Source organism: Perognathus longimembris, unplaced genomic scaffold, assembly GCF_023159225.1.
Source record: "Perognathus longimembris pacificus isolate PPM17 unplaced genomic scaffold, ASM2315922v1 HiC_scaffold_5797, whole genome shotgun sequence".
Lineage (NCBI taxonomy): Eukaryota > Metazoa > Chordata > Mammalia > Rodentia > Heteromyidae > Perognathus > Perognathus longimembris.
The window spans coordinates 543,935-568,076 of NW_025961263.1; the positions used below are offsets into that span (position 1 = coordinate 543,935).

The 24,142-nt window shown below is 56.7% G+C and overlaps 2 protein-coding genes across 3 annotated transcripts in view; both read left to right on the plus strand.

Moving 5' to 3' along the window:
* Tubgcp3 (tubulin gamma complex associated protein 3) overlaps positions 1-8,161 on the plus strand; it is a 65,256-nt gene extending 57,095 nt beyond the window's left edge. For both annotated transcript variants that reach the window (XM_048337654.1, XM_048337653.1), the window contains 3 exons: positions 1,348-1,488; positions 6,335-6,451; positions 7,140-8,161. In XM_048337654.1, the coding sequence (XP_048193611.1) occupies positions 1,348-1,488; positions 6,335-6,451; positions 7,140-7,298 (417 nt within the window). In that variant the 3' untranslated portion in view covers positions 7,299-8,161. The remainder of the gene's footprint in view (positions 1-1,347; positions 1,489-6,334; positions 6,452-7,139) is intronic.
* Positions 1-24,142, plus strand: part of LOC125345518 (guanine nucleotide exchange factor DBS-like) — a 928,411-nt gene that overhangs the window by 390,260 nt on the left and 514,009 nt on the right.

Sequence of the window (24,142 nt, forward strand, 5' to 3'; positions counted from 1 at the left end):
TTTTTTTTATTTCAAATTTTTATTATCAAACTGATGTACAGAGAGGTTACAGTTTCATACGTTAGGCATTTATCAAAGGAAATTCTTATCATGTTCCCCCCCCCCCCAAAACCTTTCTACTAAGAATTTCTGTTTTCATAGTCTCCATCTCTAGTTTAGATATATGTCAAGAGGGCTGGGAATATGGCCTAGTGGCAAGAGTGCTTGCCTCGTATACATGAGGCCCTGGGTTCAATTCCCCAGCACCACATATACAGAAAACGGCCAGAAGGGGCGCTGTGGCACAAGTGGCAGAGTGCTAGCCTTGAGCAAAAAGAAGCCAGGGATAGTGCTCAGGCCCTGAGCCCAGGACCCAGGACTGGCCAAAAAAAAAAGATATATGTCAAGAAAAACAAAGAGGACTTTCCTATTCTCTGTGAATCCTCAGAGTAGTTTCCCTTCTAACTCAGCCACTTCCTGTCTGGCTCTTAAATTCAGGGCAGAACCTCTTTTTGTTAGTCTGTTGGGAGAACTGGAGATGACTTGTAGAGAAGCCTGACACATCATCAACTCCACAGTCTTATTCCTTTTGCTATGGCAATATCTGGATAATTACAGGGTAAAGACCTTCTCTTACCCCTCATGGGCCTGCGAGGGGTCATCTTCTAGGGAAGGTCCCAGACTGCTTTCTGCAGGGCAGAAACGCTAAGGAGAGTAAGGCCCTGGGACAGGGTGACAGAGGATCCGGCTCATGCCTGCAACAGTGAGGCCGGCCTCCCAAAACAGACTTAATTCCTCTTTATCCGAATCCCTTCTTACTGGTCTCGGCACTTCCCAGCACTGTTAGGCTGAGGACAAGGCCTGCAAGCCAAGGTCACACATTGGGGGGACAAAAGTAAAAGTGGAGTTAGCGTGCTTTGCCCATTGTAAAATGTGGCTCAGGTTAGATATTCAGCAAGTGTCTGGTGTGTTAGTGAGCAGTCCACACTGAGAAGTTGACATGCTGTGATCTTCATGGTCCTGTCTCTGTGTTCTGTTACTGTAACAGTACGTGAGTCTGGGTGATGCGTACAGCATGGAGGTTTGTTTTGGCCCGTGCTTCTGGAGGCTGGTGTCCTGGAGCGTGTGCTGGCGGCTGGTTTCTGGTGAGGGCTCTTTCTGTCCCGTGACGTGGCAGCAAGGCAGAACAGCAGGTGGGCGTGTGCGAGGCACAGAACATGAGGGTCCCCTTCCAGAATCCTCTGCCTCCAGCACTGCCATGTTGGGGACCCGCCCAAACCCTAACAGACGACTTCCCTAATTAAAAGTATCTTAAAATTTAATAAGCATGTTGAGGTCTTATTAATTGAAAATGTCATGTCTTTTCAGGTACTTTTAAACCAACTCAGAGCTGTGTTTGATCAAATTATTGAACTTCAGAATACTCAAGATGCAATATATAGAGCTGCTCTGGAAGAACTACAGAGACGATTACAATTTGAAGAGAAAAAGAAGCAGCGTGAAGTTGAGGTATGTTTTTTTGTATGGGTCGGTTGATTAGTTCTAGTTATAAATTGCCTTTTTTTTTTTTTTTTGCCAGTCCTGGGGCTTGAGCTCAGGGCCTGAGCACCGTCCCTGGCTTCTTTTTGCTTAAGGCTAGCACTCTGCCACTTGAGCCTTGTGGGGCTCAAGACCCCCATCCCCCCGCTTCACCCAGGGAGATGCCAAATCCCAAATTGTGAAAGACACTTAGCTCCACTTCCCCCACCTGCAGGAGGGTGGAGCGTGTCTTTATGGACTATGCTGAGATGAGGAAAGATGCCGAGACCCCGTCCCCCCCCTCCCCCGTCCCCCCTCACGTGTCCAGAGCAGACGCAGGACAGAGATTTCAGGGAGCCGGTTTGGATGGTCCACCAGTCTCAAAGAACTTTAATCAGGGAGGGGTTTATATAATGGTAATGGCGGGCAGGAAGGGGAGGGACTAACTGAATATTAGTGATTGGCTTAATGGGCTTGTCCATCAGGTGATGTCATGGAACTTCCTCTATGGGCGGAGACCACAGCCCCCCCAAGGACCGGGTTTCTGGGTCTCCAGCGCCATGATGACACACACGTGCTCGCCCCCAGGGGCGGGGGCTTCTCTTCCGGTTGAAGGCAGAAGGAGATGGGACGGGCTAAAGCCAGCTGTCCCCCCCCTTAAAGGCACAGCCATCCCCGACAGAGCCACAGTGCCACTTCTGGCTTTTTGTAAATATGTGGTGCTGAGGAATTGAACCCAGGGCTTCGGGGTGAGCACTCTACAGCTAGGGCACATTCCCAGCCCATGAATTGCTTCTTGCAACGGTGATCACAAGTGGCAGCAGAATAGCATTCCTGCAGAAGTCTCTTGCTAGCGGAGGCTGTGCTCACACCTGGTAAAGTAAGTACTTTGAAGAGCCCGCGGTTGCCTCATGTTCATCCTGCTCTAAAGCAAGCCGGGCCGTGTTCCTGAGGAGCAGCGCTCCGCGCGTGGCGGTGTCATCTCCAGGCTAGTCTAGTGCTACCGTGTAAATGTTCCTTGACATTACTACTCTAAGGGCACGCTGCCAGTAAATGTACAGCTAGATTAGTTGGTTTCATTTTTGCCTTTTATTTTTAGGAATTCCTTTCATTTATGTAGAGAGTGAATCTAATTAGCGTGACGTATTTACTGGCTTCTGTAGTCAAATTTGTCAAACTATCAAGCCAAAGCCAGTTTTTCTGCTCTCTGAATGGTAGTGTCTCTCATGAATGTGTGTGTAAAAATTCCACAAAGTATTACTAACCCATGGCTTATGAAAGAGAAAGGTTACAGCATGTCCAAGTTTGTCCTAAGAACAGAACGCTCCTTATCACATCCAGATACAACTAGAACTTGAATTTATGCTAAACTCAAGAAACAACCAAACCAAGTGCCTCGTATCATGGAAGAGTTGGCCGGGCGCTGCGCAGTGCCCTCTGCTCTCTGCTGAAGGGGAGCGCTTTCCATGTCAGAGGAGGCTCGTGCTGCTGCCACGCTGTGCGCCGGCGCTCCTGCGGCCACACCGCGTATTGGTGGTTCTATGTCCACACTGATGGTCCTGCAGCCACACTGTGCGCTGGCAGTCCTGCCAGGGTGTGGGCCAGGAAAGAAACAAGTGGCAGATACGCTGCCACCTTTTCACAAAGGTCGTGGGCACAGGAAAGCCCAAATAAGTAAATTGCCAAGGCAACTAGATACAGTGTAGTATGGAGCAATGAACTGGACCTCTTTCTACTAGCAACAAACAGGATGAAGCTTAAAAGAATACCGTTGAGGGAGTGCTAAAATTTAACAAGAGAAAGAAATGTGAGTCTTATGTACATAGAAACGGCAAAACAACTTGGCAACCCAAGAGGTTCAGGTTAGACCTGCCTTTGTGGGCCCAAACCAGTGTGTTGCTGCTCCTGGGCACGTGCCCAGCCTGGCGCTGCCCCTGCATGCGTGGCCCATGTGGCACTGCCCCTGGGTGCGTGGCCCGGCGCGGCGTGGCTCCCGGGGCGCGTGGCCCGGCGCGGCGTGGCTCCCGGGGCGCGTGGCCCGGCGCGGCGTGGCTCCCGGGGCGCGTGGCCCGGCGCGGCGTGGCTCCCGGGGGCGCGTGGCCCGGCGCGGCGTGGCTCCCGGGGCGCGTGGCCCGGCGCGGCGTGGCTCCCGGGGCGCGTGGCCCGGCGCGGCGTGGCCCCCCCGGGGCGCGTGGCCCGGCGCGGCGTGGCCCCCCGGGGCGCGTGGCCCGGCGCGGCGTGGCTCCCGGGGCGCGTGGCCTGGCGCGGTGTGGCCCAGCGCGGCGCGGCGCGGCGCTGGGCGGCTGGGATCTTCTCCCAGCCTCACACTCGGCGCCCTGTGCCCTGGGATGGTTGCTCGTCCTGCTGCTTCTGTGTGGGTTTGGTCTTTTAGTCCATTAGAGACGGTTAAATACCAGCTCTACAGGTTTTGTTTAGGGTTTAAGGGTATGGATTACCTAGCAGGTAAGAAGTCGTGGGTCGGATTCCAAACACTGCAAGGGCAAAAAAAGAAGCACGGGCAGGCAGAGAGACAACTGTTTTAAGTAAATGGAAGAAGATAGTTAGAGAAGGACAAAGCGGTGGGAAGTATCATGAATATTGATCTGTCTTTCATAGTGAAGCATCACACCTTAATGTTTAGAGCTCATGAATAAATCAGATAAGTGTAACTATGCTACGAGTTGTCAAAAATATCCATGTGAAAATAATGTATTTTAAAATTGGGTGACCATGGGGCTGGGAATACGGCCTAGTGGCAAGAGTGCTCGCCTTGTATACACAAAGCCCTGGGTTTGATTCCTCAGCACCACATATATAGAAAACGGCCAGAAGTGGTGCTGAGGCTCGAGAGGTAGGGTGCTAGTAGCTGTGAGCAAAAAGAAGCCAGGGACAGTGCTCAGGCCCCTGAGTCCAAGCCCCAGGACTGGCCAAAAAAAAAAAATCGGATGACCAAAGAAGTATAATAGTCATTATTACCCTGGTCAGACAGATGCTGAAATTCAGGGAAAGTTACAGAGATAACTACCAGGACAAAATGCAGACCACCAGGTTATCGGGGCAAGTGCAGACCATGTTCTAAAGGGTTCCGTCCTCCAGCACTAGAAAGCAGATCCCCAAGACTAAGATGTGCCCGGCACACCTGTGAGGCATTCTCGAACAGCCTGCCTGGTTGGGAACTCAGCAGGGGACACTGCTGTGAGTGGACCCAGCTTCCTGCAGCTAAGGGCTACAAGGTCATTACCTAGAAGGCCTCTGGCCCTGGGAAGTTGTGGTCCAGAGGAGACTCAAGGCAGAGCAGTGCCGCAAGTGTGAGAGAGGGGAGAGGGCAAGCATGTGAAGTTCAAGCACAGGCAGTAGGGTATCTTGTGACAATGAGATGGTGGTGGGAGGGTGCCATGTGTTGAGAGAATGAGGGGGGTTCCCCGTCATTCCAGATGTCAGAAAGCTGCTAAGGAATACAGGGAGAAATCAGTACTGGAAATGGATGAGTAACCTATAGTAACTTGTATTTACTAGAATGACCCCATTTGTCGTAGACTGTAAAAGACATAAACAAGAAAATGTCCATGAAAATCCATGACCCTTTGCTTATATTAATAAATTGGAGGAACGGAGATAAAACTAAGCATTCCCTCAAGGGTTGGAGAACAGCAATAAAGTCAACCTACAGAACGCCAAAGGCTAAAATTGGTAAAGATGAGAGCAAGAAGTAATATGGTTCCAAAGACAGAAAAATCTACACATGGGATTCAGACAAGGGATGGTGGGAAATAAAATAAGTGATTGATATTTAATGGGGGGGAGGAGGAAGTGAAAAAATATAAATGAGAACAAAGTTATTTTTGCTCAGGTCTATGGGAGTAAATCTGCACCTATGAAGGATACTAATGACCTTCCTCAGATTTCCTCAGCTGACCCCAGGAGAGACAGTGAGCTGAGTGGACTGGTGCTCTGAGAGGGAATTAAGTTACTGGAGAGCTCTGCCTCTGCCAGGTCAGCTTGCGTGCTGAGTCTCCCACACCCGCTCTTGGCACTGGGCCTGGTGCGCTGTTCCTATCCCAGGTCACAGAGAGAGGCATTTCTAAGAAGGGCTTTCCAGAACACATCCCGAGGTGGATACCAGATTTGAAAGAACAGGCCTGTATTATAAATATTGGTGAAAAAAGTCTTAGATAAGATGTAAATGAAAAAATAGATCAGAAGTCAAAGGAATAACCTACTAAGACTAAGGTTTAGTTAGGAAATCAACCAGTGTAATTCACCATATTCTTGCATGTGCTGGCTGGAAAAACTCCCAGGCACATTTGTGATTGACAGTAATTTTTTTTTTTTTTGGCCAGTCCTGGGGCTTGAACTCAGGGCCTGAGCACTATCCCTGGCTCCTTGTTTTTGCTCAAGGCTAGCACTCTGCCACTTGAGCCACAGCACCACTTCTGGCTTTCTTTCTCTCTCTCTCTCTCTATATATATATGGTGCTGAGGAATGGAACCCAGGGCTTCATATGTGCGAGGCAAGCTCTCTACCACCAGGCCATATTTCCAGCCCTGACAATCTTTTAAAATGGAAACAGATGGCATATCAGTGAAGTGATGAGAACGTGGTGAGAGACAAGTGCTTTGAACAAACTAGTTCTACTTTTTGTGTGTATTGTATGACTAAAAAAGTATGCAAAGTAACAAAGATAAAGAAAGGGCTGTTTGTTTCCAGATTGCTTGTAATAGCAAAATACTGGTTGGAATGAATCACAGAAATCTTTCTATGTCGCTAGCCTTACGCTGTAGTTATTGAAGCCATCAGGCACCAGAAAGGTGAGTTTGGTGTACTTGTGTCTCCCTAGGGCCAGTGGGGAGTGACAGCCACCGAAGAAGAGGAGGAGAACAGAAGGATCCGAGAATTCCAGGAGTCTATACCAAAAATGTGTTCTCAGTTGCGGATATTGACACACTTTTATCAGGTGCGTGTTGGAGTGCAGACCGCCGTGGCCAGTCTCCTCAGTCGGCAGTGGGGGCCCCTAGGGAGCCCCTGGGAAGCAGGCCGTCCTCCCGAGGGCCTTTCCACCCGGGCCCCCCTCCTCCCGTCCCCGGAGCGGTGGGTGCGGGAGCGGCAGGCTCATCCCGTCAGGTGTCTGTCCTGGGAGCTCCCAGCGGGACGACTGCTCCCGCCGCAGCCCTCGCAGACGCAGGGTGTGAGCAGCAGCGCCCTGCACACTGGTGGCCGCCGTGGGCCCTCCCTAGCCCTTCGTGACGGTGGGGGACTCGGGTCGCAGCTCCCCGCAGAAACGCCGGCGATTCTCCCCGGCACAGCATGGTGATTGGATAAATACACTTTTACACGTCAAGTGAGAGATGACAAGTGGCCGACTTCTGTTTTCACATTAGAATTCGGGTGCCGTATGCACCACCGGGCACTTGGTTTATCCCTGCAGAACTTGAGAGTGGAGAGGGAAAGCGGGCTGGTCAGTTGGCTTGAGGTAAAATGCATGCACCGCTAACTTAGGTTTGTAAACGCAGTCACTGCCCGCGTGGGCGGTGTCGGTCAGGCCAAGGGCAGGGTTCCATGCTCTGCCTCCTGCTTGGTGGAAAAGCAGCCCGCGGGGTGCTGCCCCCTTTGACCGAGGGCTCTGTTCCCGTTGTTTCCCCCAGGGCATCGTGCAGCAGTTCCTGGTGTCTCTGACGACGAGCCCCGACGAGAGCCTGCAGTTCCTCAGCTTCAGGCTGGACTTCAACGAGCATTACAAAGCCAGGGAGCCCCGGCTCCGGGTGTCTCTGGGCTCTCGAGGGCGGCGCAGCTCCCACACGTGAGCCGCACACGCCGTCCGTCACCGGCGTGATCACACACGAGTCCACGCGCAGACCCCTGCGCGCTGGCGCGGGGCCGCCCCTCCCGCGCCGCGGGCAGACAGGTCAGCTCGCGCCCTGCAGACCCGCTCGGCAGTCTGCATGGTGTGTGGGGCCTTCTCAAGTTCTCTGTGGTATAACTTACATTCGTCACTTAAAAATCATATATATGTGTATGTATATGTATCTATATATATACATATATGTAACAAAACGAGGGCAGTGGTCTGTTCATAAATTACGATGGTAATGTCAATGCTATTTTTAACATTCTCTTTAGAGGCAGTTTTTGGTACCATGATCCTATTAAATGGAAACAAGACGTCCCTGCTAAGAAACTCCAGCACATTTTATTTTGCTATTAGTATTGTAATAATAACCCGTGCGAGAACATCTGTCTTGACTCATTGCCTTCGCACGGTTGTTCTTACTTTCTCTTCCAAAGTTTACATTTTTGTATTGAGTTCACCATTTCAGATGACTTGTAAAACAGTAGCAGTACACAAAGCCATGTAGGACCGCGGCGGCCCGGCGCGGCGGGCCCGGGCGTGTCAGAGCTGCTGGCGGAGGCGCGGTGAGCGTGGAGGACCAGAACGCAGCCGAGCGCTCCTTCTCGAGATCCTCTTGAGAAGCATGGGAAAGGATTCAACGTGGGTAATGAAGAATTTCTTTTTCCTTGCCTATTTTTTCATTGTAAATATTTATATACTACTGGCCGGATGTTGGGGGAGCTGTTTTTTGTAAAACTATCACTGTGGGTCATTGAGTTTGCCTTTTTTATGTTGCATAAGTGAAAACTTAGAAAATTAAAGACACTTATCTTTGGAGTGTTCCTCTCCTCCCTGGCCTGCGCGGGCGGGACGGTTCCCTGTGGAGAGGGCGGGGTGAGCCGGGCTTCCTCCCCGGTGGGGTTGGGTTCTGGCCCTCCCCCGGCCCCCGCAGGGAGTCCGCGTGTGACCCCAGCACCCCGCAGGCCGAGTCTGCTGCGTGGAAACAAGTCTGGGAAGCTCAGGCGGGCACGGGCTGGGCGCCTGCCTCCACACACACAGCCTCTGACCCAGCGGGCGGCTGTCACTCGGCCACCTCCCTCGCGTTGTCCCTGGGTGGGGGTCCTGGGTCATAGGATGTCCGAGCTGTCCCGCAGCAGCAGGTGGGCCTGTCGTGCCATGGGAACCGTGCCGGGAGGAGGATGGTCCTCGAGCAGTAGGGCCCACGGGAGTGCAGTGGCCGCACGGAGACCACTGGCCTCGAGTCCAGCAGCAGTGACTGCTCCAGCCAGCTACTCGGCTGCCACCGGGGGAGGGGGGCAGGTGGGGGTGAGGGTGGATAGGGCATGGCCTGCACTGTTCCCAGGCAGCTGATGCAGGCCCTGGCTGGACGTCCAGCGTCCCCTTCCCCTGGCCGGAGGCGCTAGATCCTGCTCCCCTCAGCTGCCCACGCCCCGAGAGGCTTGTGTGCACCACCCTCTTTCCAGAAGCTGGTTAGCAAAAGTGCAGTCCAGGCTGCCAGGCTTCTGGGAGTCCAGGAACTAAAAAGTCCCATAAAGGCCCCTGTGCTCCAGAAACGCACCTCTGCGCGTACAGGACAGAATAATACTCCTCTACTTGTATCGGACTGAGAAAAGTACATCTCTGCTCATACAGGACAGAAAAATGCACCTGTACTTACGTAAGACAGAAAAATGCATCCACTTCTGCTTGTACAGGAGTGAGGGAAATGCACCTGTCTGTACAGGGCAGAGGAAAACGCACCTCGACTCGAACAAGACAGGAAGAAAGTATGGAAATGCGCTGTTGACCTGTGGCCGCCTGGGCAGGTGTTTACAAAGAGCCTTTGCGCCGGCTCCGTGCTTGTAATAAAAAGGCAGGGGTGGTAGGCCTTGAGCTTGGGGTGAGCGTAGTACAGCCCTCCCTGCTGGGACCCCAGCGTGGCCCCGTGGAGGGGGCCCCCCACCCCCACCGTGCCCCACCACGCCCGAGTCCCCCTCCCCCTGTGCTCTGCAGGGAAGCCTGGGAGTTGTGTGCCCAGAGCCAGCAGGATTCTTCCCGGCCCCCCCCCCTTCCCCCCGTCGTGGACGCCCCGCCTCAGCTCCCGCCCCTTCCGGGAGTGGACCCCTGGCCGAGTCTGCCCAGGCTTGCCGTCTCCCCTGTGCTTGAGCCGGCGTGCTGTGGACAGGGGTTGGCCCTGTGGTGCCTTGGGGTGGGGGGGGGGTGGGGGGTAGGCCTAGATGCCCCAAGGGAGCCCAGCTTGTGCGCCACCCCCTCTGCCCCTGCCCCGGGGGCATCCGGAGGCTGAGGGGAGACACCGGTTCCAGCCAGCTGAGCACCGGGCGCAGAACACGGCCTTCAGGCGTGGCCCGCCAGGACAGGCCCGGTGGGGGGCTGTGTGTTGCCCCACGTGGGGTGACCAGGTCCCAAGGGGCACTGAGCATCCCCGCCGGGGACCAGCACTGACCCGTGGCAGGTGGGTGTCCCGCGTATGCTCAGAGAATGTGTGTAGCTTGTATTTTTTTTCCGGCTAAAAAGCAGACCTAGACGTTGCCCTTTCTTAGTACTTAGAGTGCGTGTGGGCTTTGTGCTGCAACATGGCGCAGGGGACACGGCCACGTGCCGCGCTGAGTCCTTAGAAAGGGCTCCGAGGCCCTTGAACCCAGTGGGAAACACTCACCTGCTCTCCGCCTTCTGTACTCAGGTGTGTGTGCGTGCGCGCGTGCGTGCGCGTGTGTGTGCGGCACGGGGCTGTCTCCTGGCTGGAGGAGTCTGTGTGCACGAGCACGTGTGCTCAAGCCCCATACAACTCACTCCAGCTTGTTCCAGTCGAGCCGCAGGAGTTCCAGCTGCGAAGCCTGCAGCCCCGCCAGCTTTGGCGTGCGCAGGAAGCCCCGCGCCCGCCGTCACCGCGATGCGTTCAACCCCGGGAGCTCCCTTGGGCCCCGAGCAGCCGGCGGCTCGTGTTGCGGGTGAGCAGGCTGTGCACGGTGTGAGCACGCGGGTTTGGCGGCTGCCTTCTCGCTGCACGCTCCGGCAGCTTCTGCCCTCATCCTCCGGCATGTGCGCGGCGCTCGCGTGCAAGCTGTGTGGGCCGTGCGCTCCTGTCTCCTGCGGAAACCCTCCAAGTGGGAGCTCTAGGATGTCTGCCGTGGGTGTTTAGTGTTAACACTGACTGCAAAGTGGGCCTTTTCCACCCTTGCTGGTAGCACGGACGGCCTTAGCGTGTTTGGGGGGGGGGCGGGGCTGGTCCTCCCATGTTTGCTGTCATGGGTTACAAAGTGGCATGTCATGGTGGGAGGGGGCAGATCTGAGCTCCTTGCCGTGAACTTGGGCTTCCTCATCTTCCTTCCACAGGGGAGCCCTTCTCGAGTTCACTGCCCAGTACCCAGTCATTTTCCCTCTTGGTCAATTGTAGGGGACAGATATTGCAAATACGCTGTCCTGATTTATGGCCAGCTTTATTTTAAAAGGCTTCTCGCTTTGGAACAAACTTCTACTGACACAAGAGCTGCAAGGACAGTAAGTAGAACGTCTGAGCTATTTCATAGGAACTTGCCACCCTGACACGCCCCAATTTTTCAGTCCCTGTTTCATACATCCATGCCCTCCCTCCCCGCAACGTACCCCAAGGGGGCCCTGGTGCGTGCGCGTAAGAAGCGGGCGTGGAGGCCCTGGTGTGTGCGTGTAGGGAGTGGGCGCGGGGTCCCTGGTGCGTGTATGAAGCGGGCGTGGAGGCCCTGGTGTGTGTGCGTGTAAGCAGCAGGCACGGGGGCCCTGGTGCGTGCGTGTATGAAGCGGGTGTGGGCGCCCCGGTGCATACGGCTGACAGCAGAAGCCGGCGGCTCCCGTCCGGAGGCCCCGGGTAGCCGGGCCAGCCTGCGGCGCGGCTGAGCAGGACCCGGGCTCCCGGCCAGTGGGAGGCTTGAGCGCAGCGGCCTCTGCCGTTGGAGGGCGGTGTCCGCGTGCCCTTCCCCAGCCCTGCAGCCTCGCCATCTCCTTCACTCCCACCCCGCCGGTGCAGGAGCGTCTTCCTCCTTGCGCCAACTTTCGAGGCCCGGTCCGGCGCCTGTGACTGAGGCGTCCTCTGGGCTCTCCTGCCCCTCCCGCGGGGCTCTGGAGGCCTTGTCCTGCTTCTCGGCGACACCCCCGGGCTTCAGCAGGCTGCCCGCCCTGCCCTCAGCCCTCCACCTCGAGGCAGATGGGGCTGCTGACTCGAGCGGGCCACGCGGCCCGTCCTGTCAGAGCTGTGCACCCCCGGAACCGGGCATGCTCATCTCGCTACCCCCTCGCAGCCTGCCCGCTTTCCCCCGGTCCCCGTGACTGGCAGGGGCACTCCTCCCGGGGATGCTGCCCTGCCGGCCTCAGCCTGGCTCCCCAGGGCCCAAAGCCCGCATTTCAAGGTCATCTTGGTCTCCCTCGCTTTGAGCGTAAGTAGATTAGTCTTCCTTCCCTGTGACCCCCGAGAGGGGCACACAGGATCCTGGGCCCTCTGTCAGCTGTATACTTTTGTGTGTATGTGTGTGCTGGTGTGTCAGGACTAGGGCTCGACCTGGGTGCCTGAGCACTGTCCCTTAGTTTTTTCACTCCAGGCTGGTGCTGTATCACTCGAGCCGCAACTTGCCTTCTAGCTTTCTGGTGGTGAATTGGAGGTAACTCATGAGCTTTCTGCCTGTGCTCGTGTCAAACCACAATCCTCAGATCTGCGCCTCCCGAGTAGGGAGGATTACAGGTGTGAGCCGCCGGCACCTCGCTAGTTAGCGGTATCTTTACTGCACCGTGTGTGAGGAGAGGAGGTGAGCTTGTTCTGCCCTGCACAGGGCTAGAGGTGGACAGATACTGCAGAGAGAGAGTCAGACACTTCCACTTCCAAATAAAGTGTGAAAATGCAAGGGAAAAGAAGAAAACAAAACAACTAAGAAGTAAGTGCTTCAGATCTGCCAGTCTTCTCTGAGACAATAAATGGTGCTGAGAGTAACTACTGAGCAAATAGTGTTTCTGTGTTTTAGAACTGCCAGCCCTCTTAGGCAGGCCCTCAGTAATGATGTTTTGACAGCAAATGAGGAAGCTGCTGCTTTTCAGAAGAAATGCATCTGTGGAGAAAGCATTTTGTAAATGAATGTTCAGAAATGTATTATGTGATTTTGTTGATAAAGTGATGTGATTTAAAAAAAACCCTTTGTCTTAAACAAAAACTTGGTAAGTTTAAAAACTTTGCAAAAATAGTTAAGGCAAATTGTTTCTGCTGGATGTAGCTACTTGTCAAAATTAAAATTCAACATGTTCCCCCTGGAGCTTAGAAATATATTTCCAGATTTGAACCTAAGTCTGTGTGGATTTTGCTTGCTCTTTTGTGGTTCATTCTGTGGTCCAATCTGGTGGATGGGCATGTATGCTTTTCCAGTTTATTCTGTGTCTGGATAGGTGTACTTTTCTGTGGTTCACTGGCAGATGGATAGGCCAGCTTTCCGTGGTTGAGTCTGGCGGATGGATAGGCCAGCTTTCCGTGGTTGAGTCTGGTGATGGATAGGCCAGCTTTCCGTGGTTGCGTCTGGTGGATGGATAGGCCAGCTTTACATGGTTCCTTCTGGTGGATGGATAGGCCTGCTTTACATGGTTCCTTCTGGTGGATGGATAGGCCTGCTTTCTGTGGTTGCGTCTGGTGGATGGATAGGCCAGCTTTACATGGTTCCTTCTGGTGGATGGATAGGCCAGCTTTACATGGTTGCGTCTGGTGGATGGATAGGCCAGCTTTACATGGTTCCTTCTGGTGGATGGATAGGCCTGCTTTCCGTGGTTGCGTCTGGTGGATGGATAGGCCAGCTTTACATGGTTGCGTCTGGTGGATGGATAGGCCTGTTTTCTGTGGTTGTGTCTGGCGGATGGATAGGCCAGCTTTCCCGTGGTTCCTTCTGGCGGATGGGGGTGCCGCTTTCACATGGTTCAGTCTGTTGGGTGTAGGCCTTGCTTTCCCAGGCTTAGCCAAGCCCTCTCACAGCCGCTGTCTTCAGCCACCCTAAGATGCTTGGCAGGCGGCTTACCCCTGGCCTCGTCTGCAGAGCGTTGGGCCCCGCTGGGAAGTGTGTGTCTTCTCCACAGCACTCTGGTTGGAGGGCGTCAGCAGGTGGCCTTTCCCATCTCCCGCCTCCTCCCCCCATGCGCGGCCCCTATGTCTGTGCAGTTTGACCTCGCTGTAGAACTTTGGGTCCCAGCAGTGTGGCCCATTAGGGTCAGGAGAGGCTTCATCCAGGCACCCTGTCCTCTCCTGCACCCACACCAGCTGACCTCAGGGCTAAGGGCTTGACTGAAGCGGCGCCCTATTGATTGTCCCCATAAATTGGAAGCCACACAGGTGATTAGTAAATCAAAGCTAATAGATAAACAAGTCATGCTCTTTAGGAATTGGCTTTAGGTCTTGCGTTTCACGTTTCCCCCCGTTGCAGGTTTTTATTGTCATCTATCCTGCTCAGTAGAGCGCAGTCTGGCCTGTTAATTCTGTGATTGAGGTCTGGGCAAGGATACTGCCACAGCCGTGTCCAGTGTTTACTTTTTCAGCTAAACACACAGTATATTTTCAGTTGAATAAGATACAAGTGAAAGGCATGAATCAAAGGCTTAAAATAGAGCGATGAAAACTGTAGACTGAGTCCTGAGAAAGTTTCGTGTCGATGCACCCAGCACATAGTGCGTGTGGGTGGCGCAGTCGACGTGCAGATCTGGTACTAGGTGATGGCAGCAGAGTCAGGAACTGCACTCGGGCACTGAGTGATGGTGACCAGACCAGTGAGGGCGCCAGTGTGAACTCAGGAGGAGGTGTGAGGGTGTCAGTGTGAACTAGAGCAGAGGTGTGAGGGTGTCAGCATCAGAGGTGTGAGGGTGTCAGTGTGAACTCAGGAGGAGGTGTGAGGACGTCAGTGTGAACTCAAGAGGAGGTGTGAGGGTGTCAGTGTGAACTCGAGGTGTGAGGATGCCAGTGTGAACTCGAGGTGTGAGGATGCCAGTGTGAACTCAAGAGGAGGTGTGAGGACGCCAGTGTGAACTCAGGAGGAGGTGTGAGGACGTCAGTGTGAACTCAGGAGGAGGTGTGAGGGTGTCAGTGTGAACTCAGGAGGAGGTGTGAGGACGTCAGTGTGAACTCAGGAGGAGGTGTGAGGACGTCAGTGTGAACTCAGGAGGAGGTGTGAGGGTGTCAGTGTGAACTCAGGAGGAGGTGTGAGGGTGTCAGTGTGAACTCAGGAGGAGGTGTGAGGGTGTCAGTGTGAACTCAGGAGGAGGTGTGAGGACGCCAGTGTGAACTCGAGGTGTGAGGATGCCAGTGTGAACTCAGGAGGAGGTGTGAGGGTGTCAGTGTGAACTCAGGAGGAGGTGTGAGGACGTCAGTGTGAACTCAGGAGGAGGTGTGAGGGTGTCAGTGTGAACTCAGGAGGAGGTGTGAGGACGCCAGTGTGAACTCAGGAGGTGTGAGGACGTCAGTGTGAACTCAGGAGGAGGTGTGAGGGCGTCAGTGTGAACTCAGGAGGAGGTGTGAGGACGTCAGTGTGAACTCAGGAGGAGGTGTGAGGACGTCAGTGTGAACTCAGGAGGAGGTGTGAGGGCGTCAGTGTGAACTCAGGAGGAGGTGTGAGGACGTCAGTGTGAACTCAGGAGGAGGTGTGAGGACGTCAGTGTGAACTCAGGAGGAGGTGTGAGGGTGTCAGTGTGAACTCAGGAGGAGGTGTGAGGATGCCAGTGTGAACTTGAGGTGTGAGAATGCCAGTGTGAACTCAGGAGGAGGTGTGAGGACGCCAGTGTGAACTCAGGAGGAGGTGTGAGGGCGTCAGTGTGAACTCAGGAGGAGGTGTGAGGATGCCAGTGTGAACTCAAGAGGAGGTGTGAGGGCGTCAGTGTGAACTCAGCAGAGGTGTGAGGGTGTCAGTGTGAACTCAGGAGGAGGTGTGAGGGTGTCAGTGTGAACTCAGGAGGAGGTGTGAGGACGCCAGTGTGAACTCAGGAGGAGGTGTGAGGGTGTCAGTGTGAACTCAGGAGGAGGTGTGAGGGTGTCAGTGTGAACTCGAGGTGTGAGGGTGTCAGTGTGAACTCGAGGTGTGAGGATGCCAGTGTGAACTCAGGTGTGAGGGCGTCAGTGTGAACTCAGCAGAGGTGTGAGGACGCCAGTGTGAACTCAGCAGAGGTGTGAGGACGCCAGTGAACCAAGAAGAGTTGTGAGGATGCCAGTGTGAACTCAGGTGTGAGGATGCATGTGAACTCCAGCAGGGGTATGAGGGTGTCAGTGTGAACTCAAGAGGAGGTGTGAGGGTGTCAGTGTGAACTCAGGTGTGAGGACGCATGTGAACTCCAGCAGGGGTATGAGGGTGTCAGTGTGAACTCAAACAGAGGTGTGAGGATGCCAGTGTGAACTTGAGAAGGCACGGGAGGACATCAGTGTTACCTAGAGCAGAGGTGTGAAGACATCAATCCTCCAAGGCCTCCTGTGGTCAGCTCTGCAGGGGTCCCTGCACCCCGGGTGCTCTCCCAACCAGCGGGAGAGGCGGGGAAGCGCACCCCGCCGAGGGTGAACCCAGAATAGGTAACGAGCCGCGAGTCGCCCGCACCCAGCCCAACCCAACCTTTCGCCGGCAGTTGGACAATCAGACAACTCGGGAGAGGTTCAAGACTGCTCTCAGCTTTAGTGGGGCGGACCCGATCTTAAGTAGGGGCAATGGCAGCAGGAAGAGGAGGGTGTAACATACCTAGCCAGGGGCGACGATTGGCGGTCCGAGCTGTCAGTCAAGGGCGGAAGGCCGTGGGACCTCCCTAAGGGGCGGCCTAAGTACTAGCAGGACCGCCCCCAGGCTACTGCCGGCAGCCATCTTGCTGCACAGGGTCTTAAGGCTGGGAGGCGTGGCCAGCTAGAGCCGCCTTTCCAGTTCCGGACCCGGAAGGCAGGCGGGGCTAACCGGGATCCCTCTTCCGGAGGCGGTGCAAGCAGGCACGCCCCCAGGGACTGAGGCAGGCGGGGCTCTTCAGGGCCTCACTCCCGGGGCACCACAGCCACACACCTCCGGGGTGCAGACAGGCGGGGCCAGTCGGTGCGCCCCACAAGCTCAGTCCTCCCCAGTCCTCCTGTGGTCAGCCCAGTCCTCCCCAGTCCCCAGTCCTCCTGTGGTCAGCCCAGTCCTCCCCAGTCCTCCTGTGGTCAGCCCAGTCCTCCTGTGGTCAGCCCAGTCCTCCCCAGTCCTCCTGTGGTCAGCCTAGTCCTCCCCAGTCCCCAGTCCTCCTGTGGTCAGCCCAGTCCTCCTGTGGTCAGCTCAGTCCTCCCCAGTCCTCCTGTGGTCAGCCCAGTCCTCCCCAGTCCCCAGTCCTCCTGTGGTCAGCCCAGTCCTCCTGTGGTCAGCTCAGTCCTCCCCAGTCCTCCTGTGGTCAGCCCAGTCCTCCCCAGTCCCCAGTCCTCCTGTGGTCAGCCCAGTCCTCCTGTGGTCAGCTCAGTCCTCCCCAGTCCTCCTGTGGTCATCTCGGTCCTCCCCTCCCCAGTCATCAAGGCTTCTCATGGCCCCAGGTTCGAATCCTGGGGTGCTGTGTGACTCTCTGGCCCCCTCGCTGGCTCCTGCCGTGGCGGTGCTTGTCGGGGCTCGTGGGGGGCTGTTAGGCTGGGGGCCTTGCGGCGGGGCAGAGCTGGGTCAAGCTGCAGGCCACCTTGCGTGTACGGACGATGCTCTCTGGTGGCTCCCGTCCCGTGACAGCGCCCTGTGGCTGCCACTCCCCATCGAGCCATGGGGAGGCAGTGCAGGACAGTGGTTGAGCTCCGGTCAGGGCGGCCCTGGGGCTCCAAGTGGACATGGTGGGAGCAGAGGCAGTGGGGAGGTGGTGGTTTGGGGTGGTGCGGGTGGCCCCTGGCCCGGCTCCACGGGGCGCTGTATCGCGAGGTGAAGGCGCAGTGGACTGGGAAAAGCCGAGCGCCCGTCCGCATTTGCCCGGCCCTCGGCAGACCAGCTGGACGCGACGCACGGGTGAAACACTGTTCCTTTATGGATGGCTAACAATGCGTCTGTACACGTGGCTCTCGCTAAGGGGGCCGTGGAGGTCCTCCAGCCCCCCGCGCCCGCTCAGGCCCCGCCTGCACCGGGCTCTTCTCCGAGCCGGCCCTCGCCCCTTCACTGGAAGCCGCCTCCTGTTGGGAGAGAGCGGATTCTGCTGAGACCTGCCGACACCTGCGTGTCTTTCCTGCTGTTCTGCGCCTCTGGCCCCGGGGGGTGCGGGTGGCCTGGGGGGGGCAGGGGCAGGAGGAGCCAGCCTCACGCGGGGAGTGCCTTCCTGCCCACCGCCCCCCTCCATGCCAGAAGATGGCCCGGCACCGGGCTCCGATGCCAGCACAGCTGGGGGAAGGGCTGGGCAGGGGGAAGGGGGAGGGGGTTCTGGTGGGTCACCCTAATCTCCTGGGCGCCCTCATGGCCCAGTAAAAATGAGCTAATGAGCCCGACTGCTCGGGAGGCAGAGAGCACAGGACGCGGGGCTGGAGCCGTGGAAGTCCTGGGTGCTCACTGCAGAGGGGGAGCCCTGGCCGGCCCCTGCCCCTCAGCTCACGCATGGGAAGGAGCCCCGTGCCCGCCCCCGCCCAGGCGGCCCCGGTTACCTGAGGACCTCCCCATGTTCTGGAGGATTTTGTCCAAGATCGATAATCTGCCGTATCGATCATTTTTTGGGTCCTTCTTCTCTGTGGAGGAAAAACAAGTTCTGTGGTGTCATCTTGACACAAAATCAAGACACGGTTTGTTTTTTCCTGTTAGCTTTCATACCCACAAGCGAGCAAACAGACCCAGCTGTGTCTCCCACAATGCACCTTCAGGGGTCCCCAGCCCTGTCTCCCACAATGCACCTTCAGGGGTCCGCAGCCGTGTCTCTCACAATGCACCTGTCTGGGGTCCCCAGCCGTGTCTCCCACAATGCACCTGTTGGGGGTCCCCAGCCGTGTCTCCCACAATGCACCTGCTGGGGGTCCCCAGCCGTGTCTCCCACAATGTACCTGTTGAGGTCCCCAGCAGTGCTTCCCACAATGTACCTCTCGGGGGTCCCTGGTGGTGCTTCCCACAATGCACCTGTCGGAGGTCCCCGGCGGTGCCTCCCACAATGCACCTGTCGGAGGTCCCCGGCGGTGCTTCCCACAATGCACCTGTCGGGGGTCCCCGGCAGTGCCTCCCACAATGCACGGTCAGGGCGTGACCTGCAGCACAGGCTTGGGCTGGGTTTGCTGTGTCAGGTGCTCCTGGTGCCGGGCCGCTGTCCCCCCTGGGTCTCGGCAGGCTCTGGTTGTGCTGCCCTTCGGCTCTGCGGGTCCCCGCCGCCAAGGGGCAGGGTGTCTGGGACGTGGCCAGGTCCCCCCACTCCCCTCCCGCCTGCTCATGTGCCCGTCCGGCAGCCCAGCTCTGCTGTCCCCAGCGTCCCAAGAGCACGCCCTCGCGTGCCGGTGGGCTGGGTGCGTCCATGTTTCTTAGACGTGGGGGTGATAACTGGCCATCTAAATGCCCATCCAGCACCGGTCAGCCCCACAGATCCTCAGTGACGCGTCCGTCCACGTTAATATTAGGAAACGAACAGCGGTGGCCTAATCTGAGTCTGTCCCGTGGACGTGGTCATTCTCAGAGCCGAGTCCCTGGCAGGGCCGCGGGGCTGCTGGGCAGGTGGCCCGCCGCTGAGCCACGCCGCCCGCCAGGCACAGTCGTGGGGGGGGAGAGGAACAGTCGCTGGGTGGGGGCACGGTCACCAGGTGAGAGCCGCACCGAGAACCACCAGGCCCGTGAGGCGTCTCGTGCCCTGCGTGGCCCGGGAGGAGTCACGTGACGAGGGAGGAGGAAGGAGGAAAGCCACAGGAGGAGGAGGTGGCCGCAGACTTACCGTCCTCCAACCTGCTTGCGTTCATTTTTTCTAGTTAGTGCTTTTACTTTTGGTAGTGCAGGGATTTGAACTCAGAGTCCTGCGCTTGCTAGGCGGCGCTCTACCACTCGTGCCGTGCTCCGTCTTGTGTTCAGGCCTTACGCTCGCTTTCCCTGGCTGCCTGCTGGCCGGCCTCCCTACCTCTGCGTGAGCCCGGACCCGAGGTGGGGGGGACCCGAAGTGGGGGGCCCCGCGCTCGGCTTGACTTTGAGCTCATGTCTGACACTCAGGCTGGCCTGGGACGGGGCTTCTCCAGTCTCCGCCCACTCAGCAGCTGACACTACAGACATAGACCACGTGCCTCCGGTCCCCCTTGTTCCGGCCGCCACGGGTTCCGGCCCTTCACGCTTCGTCTGTCCACACGCTGATTCTACCATCGTGTGCTCTGAATACCTACCTAGTGTCTGCTTAATACTTGTAGAAGGAATTTCTTAGGAAAATTTGGCAGGTAATTCAGATTAACTGGTGGGTGGAAACATATACAGTTCACCAATATAAAAATCAATAATCAATGTAAAGACAGCATTTTAATTCTCCATTATAGGTGAAGCCAGATTGAGGCAAACCCATTGTCCAAAGTTGAGCTAAGCTAGGACGGAGCCCACGGCATCGGAGGCCTCGTGGAATCACGTCGCATAAGATAGGAAGTGAAATGAAAGAGCAGAGGAAAACATCAGTGTCACTGGGGCCTCAGTGTGGTGGACATTTTCCTAGATGTGGCTAAAATGTGAAAGGCAACAAAAGACTGGTAATTTTGTCTACAATAACGTTTGCATTTTTTCATGAAAATAATTATGAATATCACGAAATCGAGTGATAAAAACGTTGGCAACGTGTGCCTCGGGCTTTTGTCTATGTTACATCCCTAATCTTGCCAGGTGCTGGTGGCTCACGCCTGTAACCCTACCTAGCTACTCAGGAGGCTGAGAGCTGAGGATCGTGGTTTGAGGCCAGCCCCCGGAAAGTCTATGGAGACTCTCCAATTAGGGACCAAAAAAGCCAGATGTGGCACTATGGCTCGAGCGGTAGAGCTTTAGTCTTGAGCAGAACTGCTCAGGTGCAGCACCTAGGCCCTGAGTCCAAGCCCCAGGACTGGCACAGAAAAATAACTAAATAATTATCTTAGAAATTGAGGAGGAAAGACCCAAACCTGATATGAGAAATTTGCATGATCGCATTTACAAAGAGGCTACAGAAATGGCCCTTGACTCGGACAGGTTACAACCCTCTGGTCACCAAAGGGAATGCCAGCCCTCAGCACGCGCGGGGATGGGCTCCCTCTGCCCGAGTGGCCTGCCCGGCGTGGCCCGCCCCGGGTGGCCGGTAAGGACCACGGCCGCACTGCAATCCCCATCCTCACCTCCAGAAGAGAAGTGGGGCTCGTGGAAGCTCTCAGGGCCTTGAAGGCTCTCCGTGGTGATCTCTCCTTTAAGGAAGCACATGGGAAGATGGGAGTCGTTTTGACACCTTTGGAACGTTGAAGACGCAGACTTTCCGTGCTGCTACCCTTCTTCAGTCTTCTCTGAAAACCGACTTGGAAAGCCAGCGTGCAAACCCAGCCATGCGTCGCTCAGCTCCTCGAGCTCCTCCCCCGGCCCGGCCTCACGCCCGGGCCCCAGGCCGGCTGTGCTGTGATTGCCACGTCGGGGGGCAGGAGAGACGGCCCAGCAGAGGCGGCGGACAGGCCCGCGGGCTCACGCGCTGCCCGGCCCGGCCCCTGGAGAGCAGCCTCCCCGGAACTCGCCTCGGCCCCGGTGCTGGGGCTCCGGAAGCCAGGCCTGGGCAGGGGGGGCACCCACCCAGCACCCTGTGGACCGGAGAATCAGGCAGCACAGAGGCGAGCGTGGAAGAGGGCGCGCCTCGGCCACGCCGGCCCAGCGCGAGCAGGGTGGACACACCCCCAGTCCAGGCGCCCGTGCGCCGTGGCCGACCACGGACCCCCCTCGGTCAACGCTGCGGTGTCATCGCGTAAGGGAGGAGGAAGGGTGCACGTGCTGGGCAAGCCTTCCCCGCGTGTGCCGTTGCTTGTGCGGATGGTCTCGTTCCTGTGCTTGTTTGGGTCTGGTCTTATTCTTTTTTTGGGGGGGAGCAGCCCCCACCTCCCAAGTAGCTGGGTCTACCACGTGCCCCATTGGGGCCTGGCTTGCGTTCTGAGGCCGAACCGCGTGAGCCATTTGCCTGGCGGCCTCGCATCCCGACCCTCTTCTCTCCACCCTCTGAGTTGCAGCTACCATCGCACCATCTGCTCTTACAGCAAAACCCTGGCCGAAAACACAGGAAGAAATGGTAGAAAAGTGAATCGCTGTTGGGCAAAATCCACACTAGCGACTCTTTGCTCAGGTCACTGAGTGCAAACTGAATTCAACTGGAATGGCTTTCTTGCTTAAGCTCTGCGCCCTGCACCCTGCACCCTGCAGTGCTCACGGGGAGACCTCGGGGGGTGGACTGAGTGCGGGTTCCTGGGCCCACAGATCTGAGGGGGCCGAGAAATATCCGTCGGCAAGATTCCCTCCCACACGCTGAGGCCGGCAGGCCGGGGAGCCGGGCCTCGTCCTGCGTGGCGGGGGCCCTGCCTCTTCCTGTGCGTTCCCGGCAATCTTGGGTGTGGTGTGCACGGGCATCTTGATCTAGAGACACCAGAGGTCTCATCTGTGGGGGTGTGCCTCCGCTGTCCACACAGCGTCCCGTGCCCTAGAGGGTGTCCTGCGTGGGGGCGTGCCTCCGCTGTACACACAGCGTCCCGTGCCCTAGAGGGTGTCCTGCGTGGGGGCGTGCCTCCGCTGTACACACAGCGTCCCGTGCCCTAGAGGGTGTCCTGCGTGGGGGCGTGCCTCCGCTGTCCACACAGCGTCCGTGGGCTGCTGGCACCTTTCCTTGCAGTTAATCTTAGGTCACGGGGATCTGTCATCCCTGGAGTCCTGCTTCCTTTCTGAGCCTTTGCGCATGCCTGTTCCCAGAGATCCCATCTGCTGGGGGGCGGGGGGCGGAGGAGCTTTCTGACTCCTGGGGTCCCGGGGGCCACCTGGTTCTCTCTGCCACCTCACCACAGCAAGGACATCCGAGAGAAAGACGGTGCGGTGGCAGCTCCTTCCTTTTCCTCGTGGCACCTGCCTGTCCGTGGCCCGTATCTGTGAATTCTCCCGTGCTGTGCTCTCCAAGGTCTCGCGTCAGGCCTGGGGAATCCGCCTGACTTGGGCGGGACGGCCATAATCTCCAGCCACGGGTCCCCCCTCACTGAGGAGAAGTTCCCTCCCGCACCTGTCTGACTCAGTCTCCCCAGTCACCTTCTGAGTCCCGCAGGGGGTTGGTGGGTCATATTTACCAGTATTATAGCTCCTTTCCTCATTGCCAGAAGAGAGTTCTGAACTTTCCAGTAATTCATGATAATTCTCAGCACCATCACCTTGATAATTGTCATCGATGGCAGAATCTTTGATGAAGAACATGGAAAAGAATGGGGGAAAGTTGTCTTGGTTACACTCCTGTGAACATTCTCAGTGCGTGTCTTATTATTATAAAGTGGTGGTTTGGAATCCTAGCAAAGTCTTCAAGACCTGTTTGAAAATGCGCATGTGGAAACAGCTGTCCCCCCCCCCCCTCACCTGAGCCCAGCTCTGTGGCCTGGGCAGATGCCAGGTGAGCAAACTCAAGAAATGAATAGTTATTTCCATCTGAATACAAACTCTGAGAAAATGCTGCACCTGCTGCTGCTGCTGCGTGCATTTTCACGGAGCGTTTGGATGGTTCTGATAGGCGCATCTCCTTAGCCACAGACTGTCTGTCTGTCCTGTCTGTCCCTCTGTGGATATTTCATTTCTTATGCACAGTTTTGACCATGGAAAGCTGCACTTTGGAAGCACATCCTTGTTTCTGTTCACTGCCTTGTGGCCTGGGGCCAAGTCATGTGCTCAACCTTGGTTTACCTCCTGGGCCTTGAACTCTGGGCCTGGGCCCTGTCCTTAAGCTCCTTTAGCTCAAGGCTAGCACTCTGCCACTTGAACTACGGTGCCACTCTGGCCTTTTCTGTGATTAGTTAGAGATGAGTCTTGGGGACTTTCCTGCCTGGGTTGGCTTTGAACCGCAGCCCTCAGATCTCAGCCTCGGGAGTAGCTAGGACTACAGGTGTGAGCCACCGGTGCCCGGCTCCCTTACCCCTTGCCCCGTTGGGTAACAGACCTGGCCTGCCCTCTCAGCTAGCTTGTGTTGGCCCGTTCCAAGTTCTTCTTTCTCTGTGCCTCACGTGGAGGCCACAGCTCAACCCCATTCGCACCACGAGAACAGGAACATGCATGAGCGTGCACCCCGAGGTCACCCCGAAATAAAGGCGCACCACCCCTGCCGTGGAGTGGGACCCCCTCATCTCTGGAGGACCTGCCGTGGCCTTCGGGGATGGCTTCTTCCCACGGCCCCCCCCACCCCCCGCGGCTGCTCCTGGTGAATGCTGGGTAGGAGCTGGAGGACGGCTTGGTGCGGCGTGCCTGTCTAGCAGTGTCCAGCTCTGGAATCGGTACTACCAGAAGACAGAACAAGACGGGAAGACGTGGACGGGAGGGTACGGAAAAGGCTATACTTGCTTTCTTCCTTTGATTGCTTTGTGGAGGATGTCGATGCTGTGCTCTCTGTTTCAAATGCTGATTTGTTTGGGTCCAAAAGCTCTTGGACTAGAATTTCATCTGGGGAAGAGCACAGGAGAAAGTGTTAGGCCTGACATGCAGGGTCCGAGCCTCAGGCTGTGAGCAGTGGGGTTAGGAATCCGAGGAGCCGGGGACAGGGACCCGACTCTAGAGAGCCCCATTGGAGGGGGCAGCCCGCCGGGTGCCTGATAACAAGGCATGAGACCACGGGGCAATGTGGTCATCTGTGACCCAATCCTGAGAGTCAGTCCCTGCAGGGAGGGGCTGGAGCGCAGGGGAG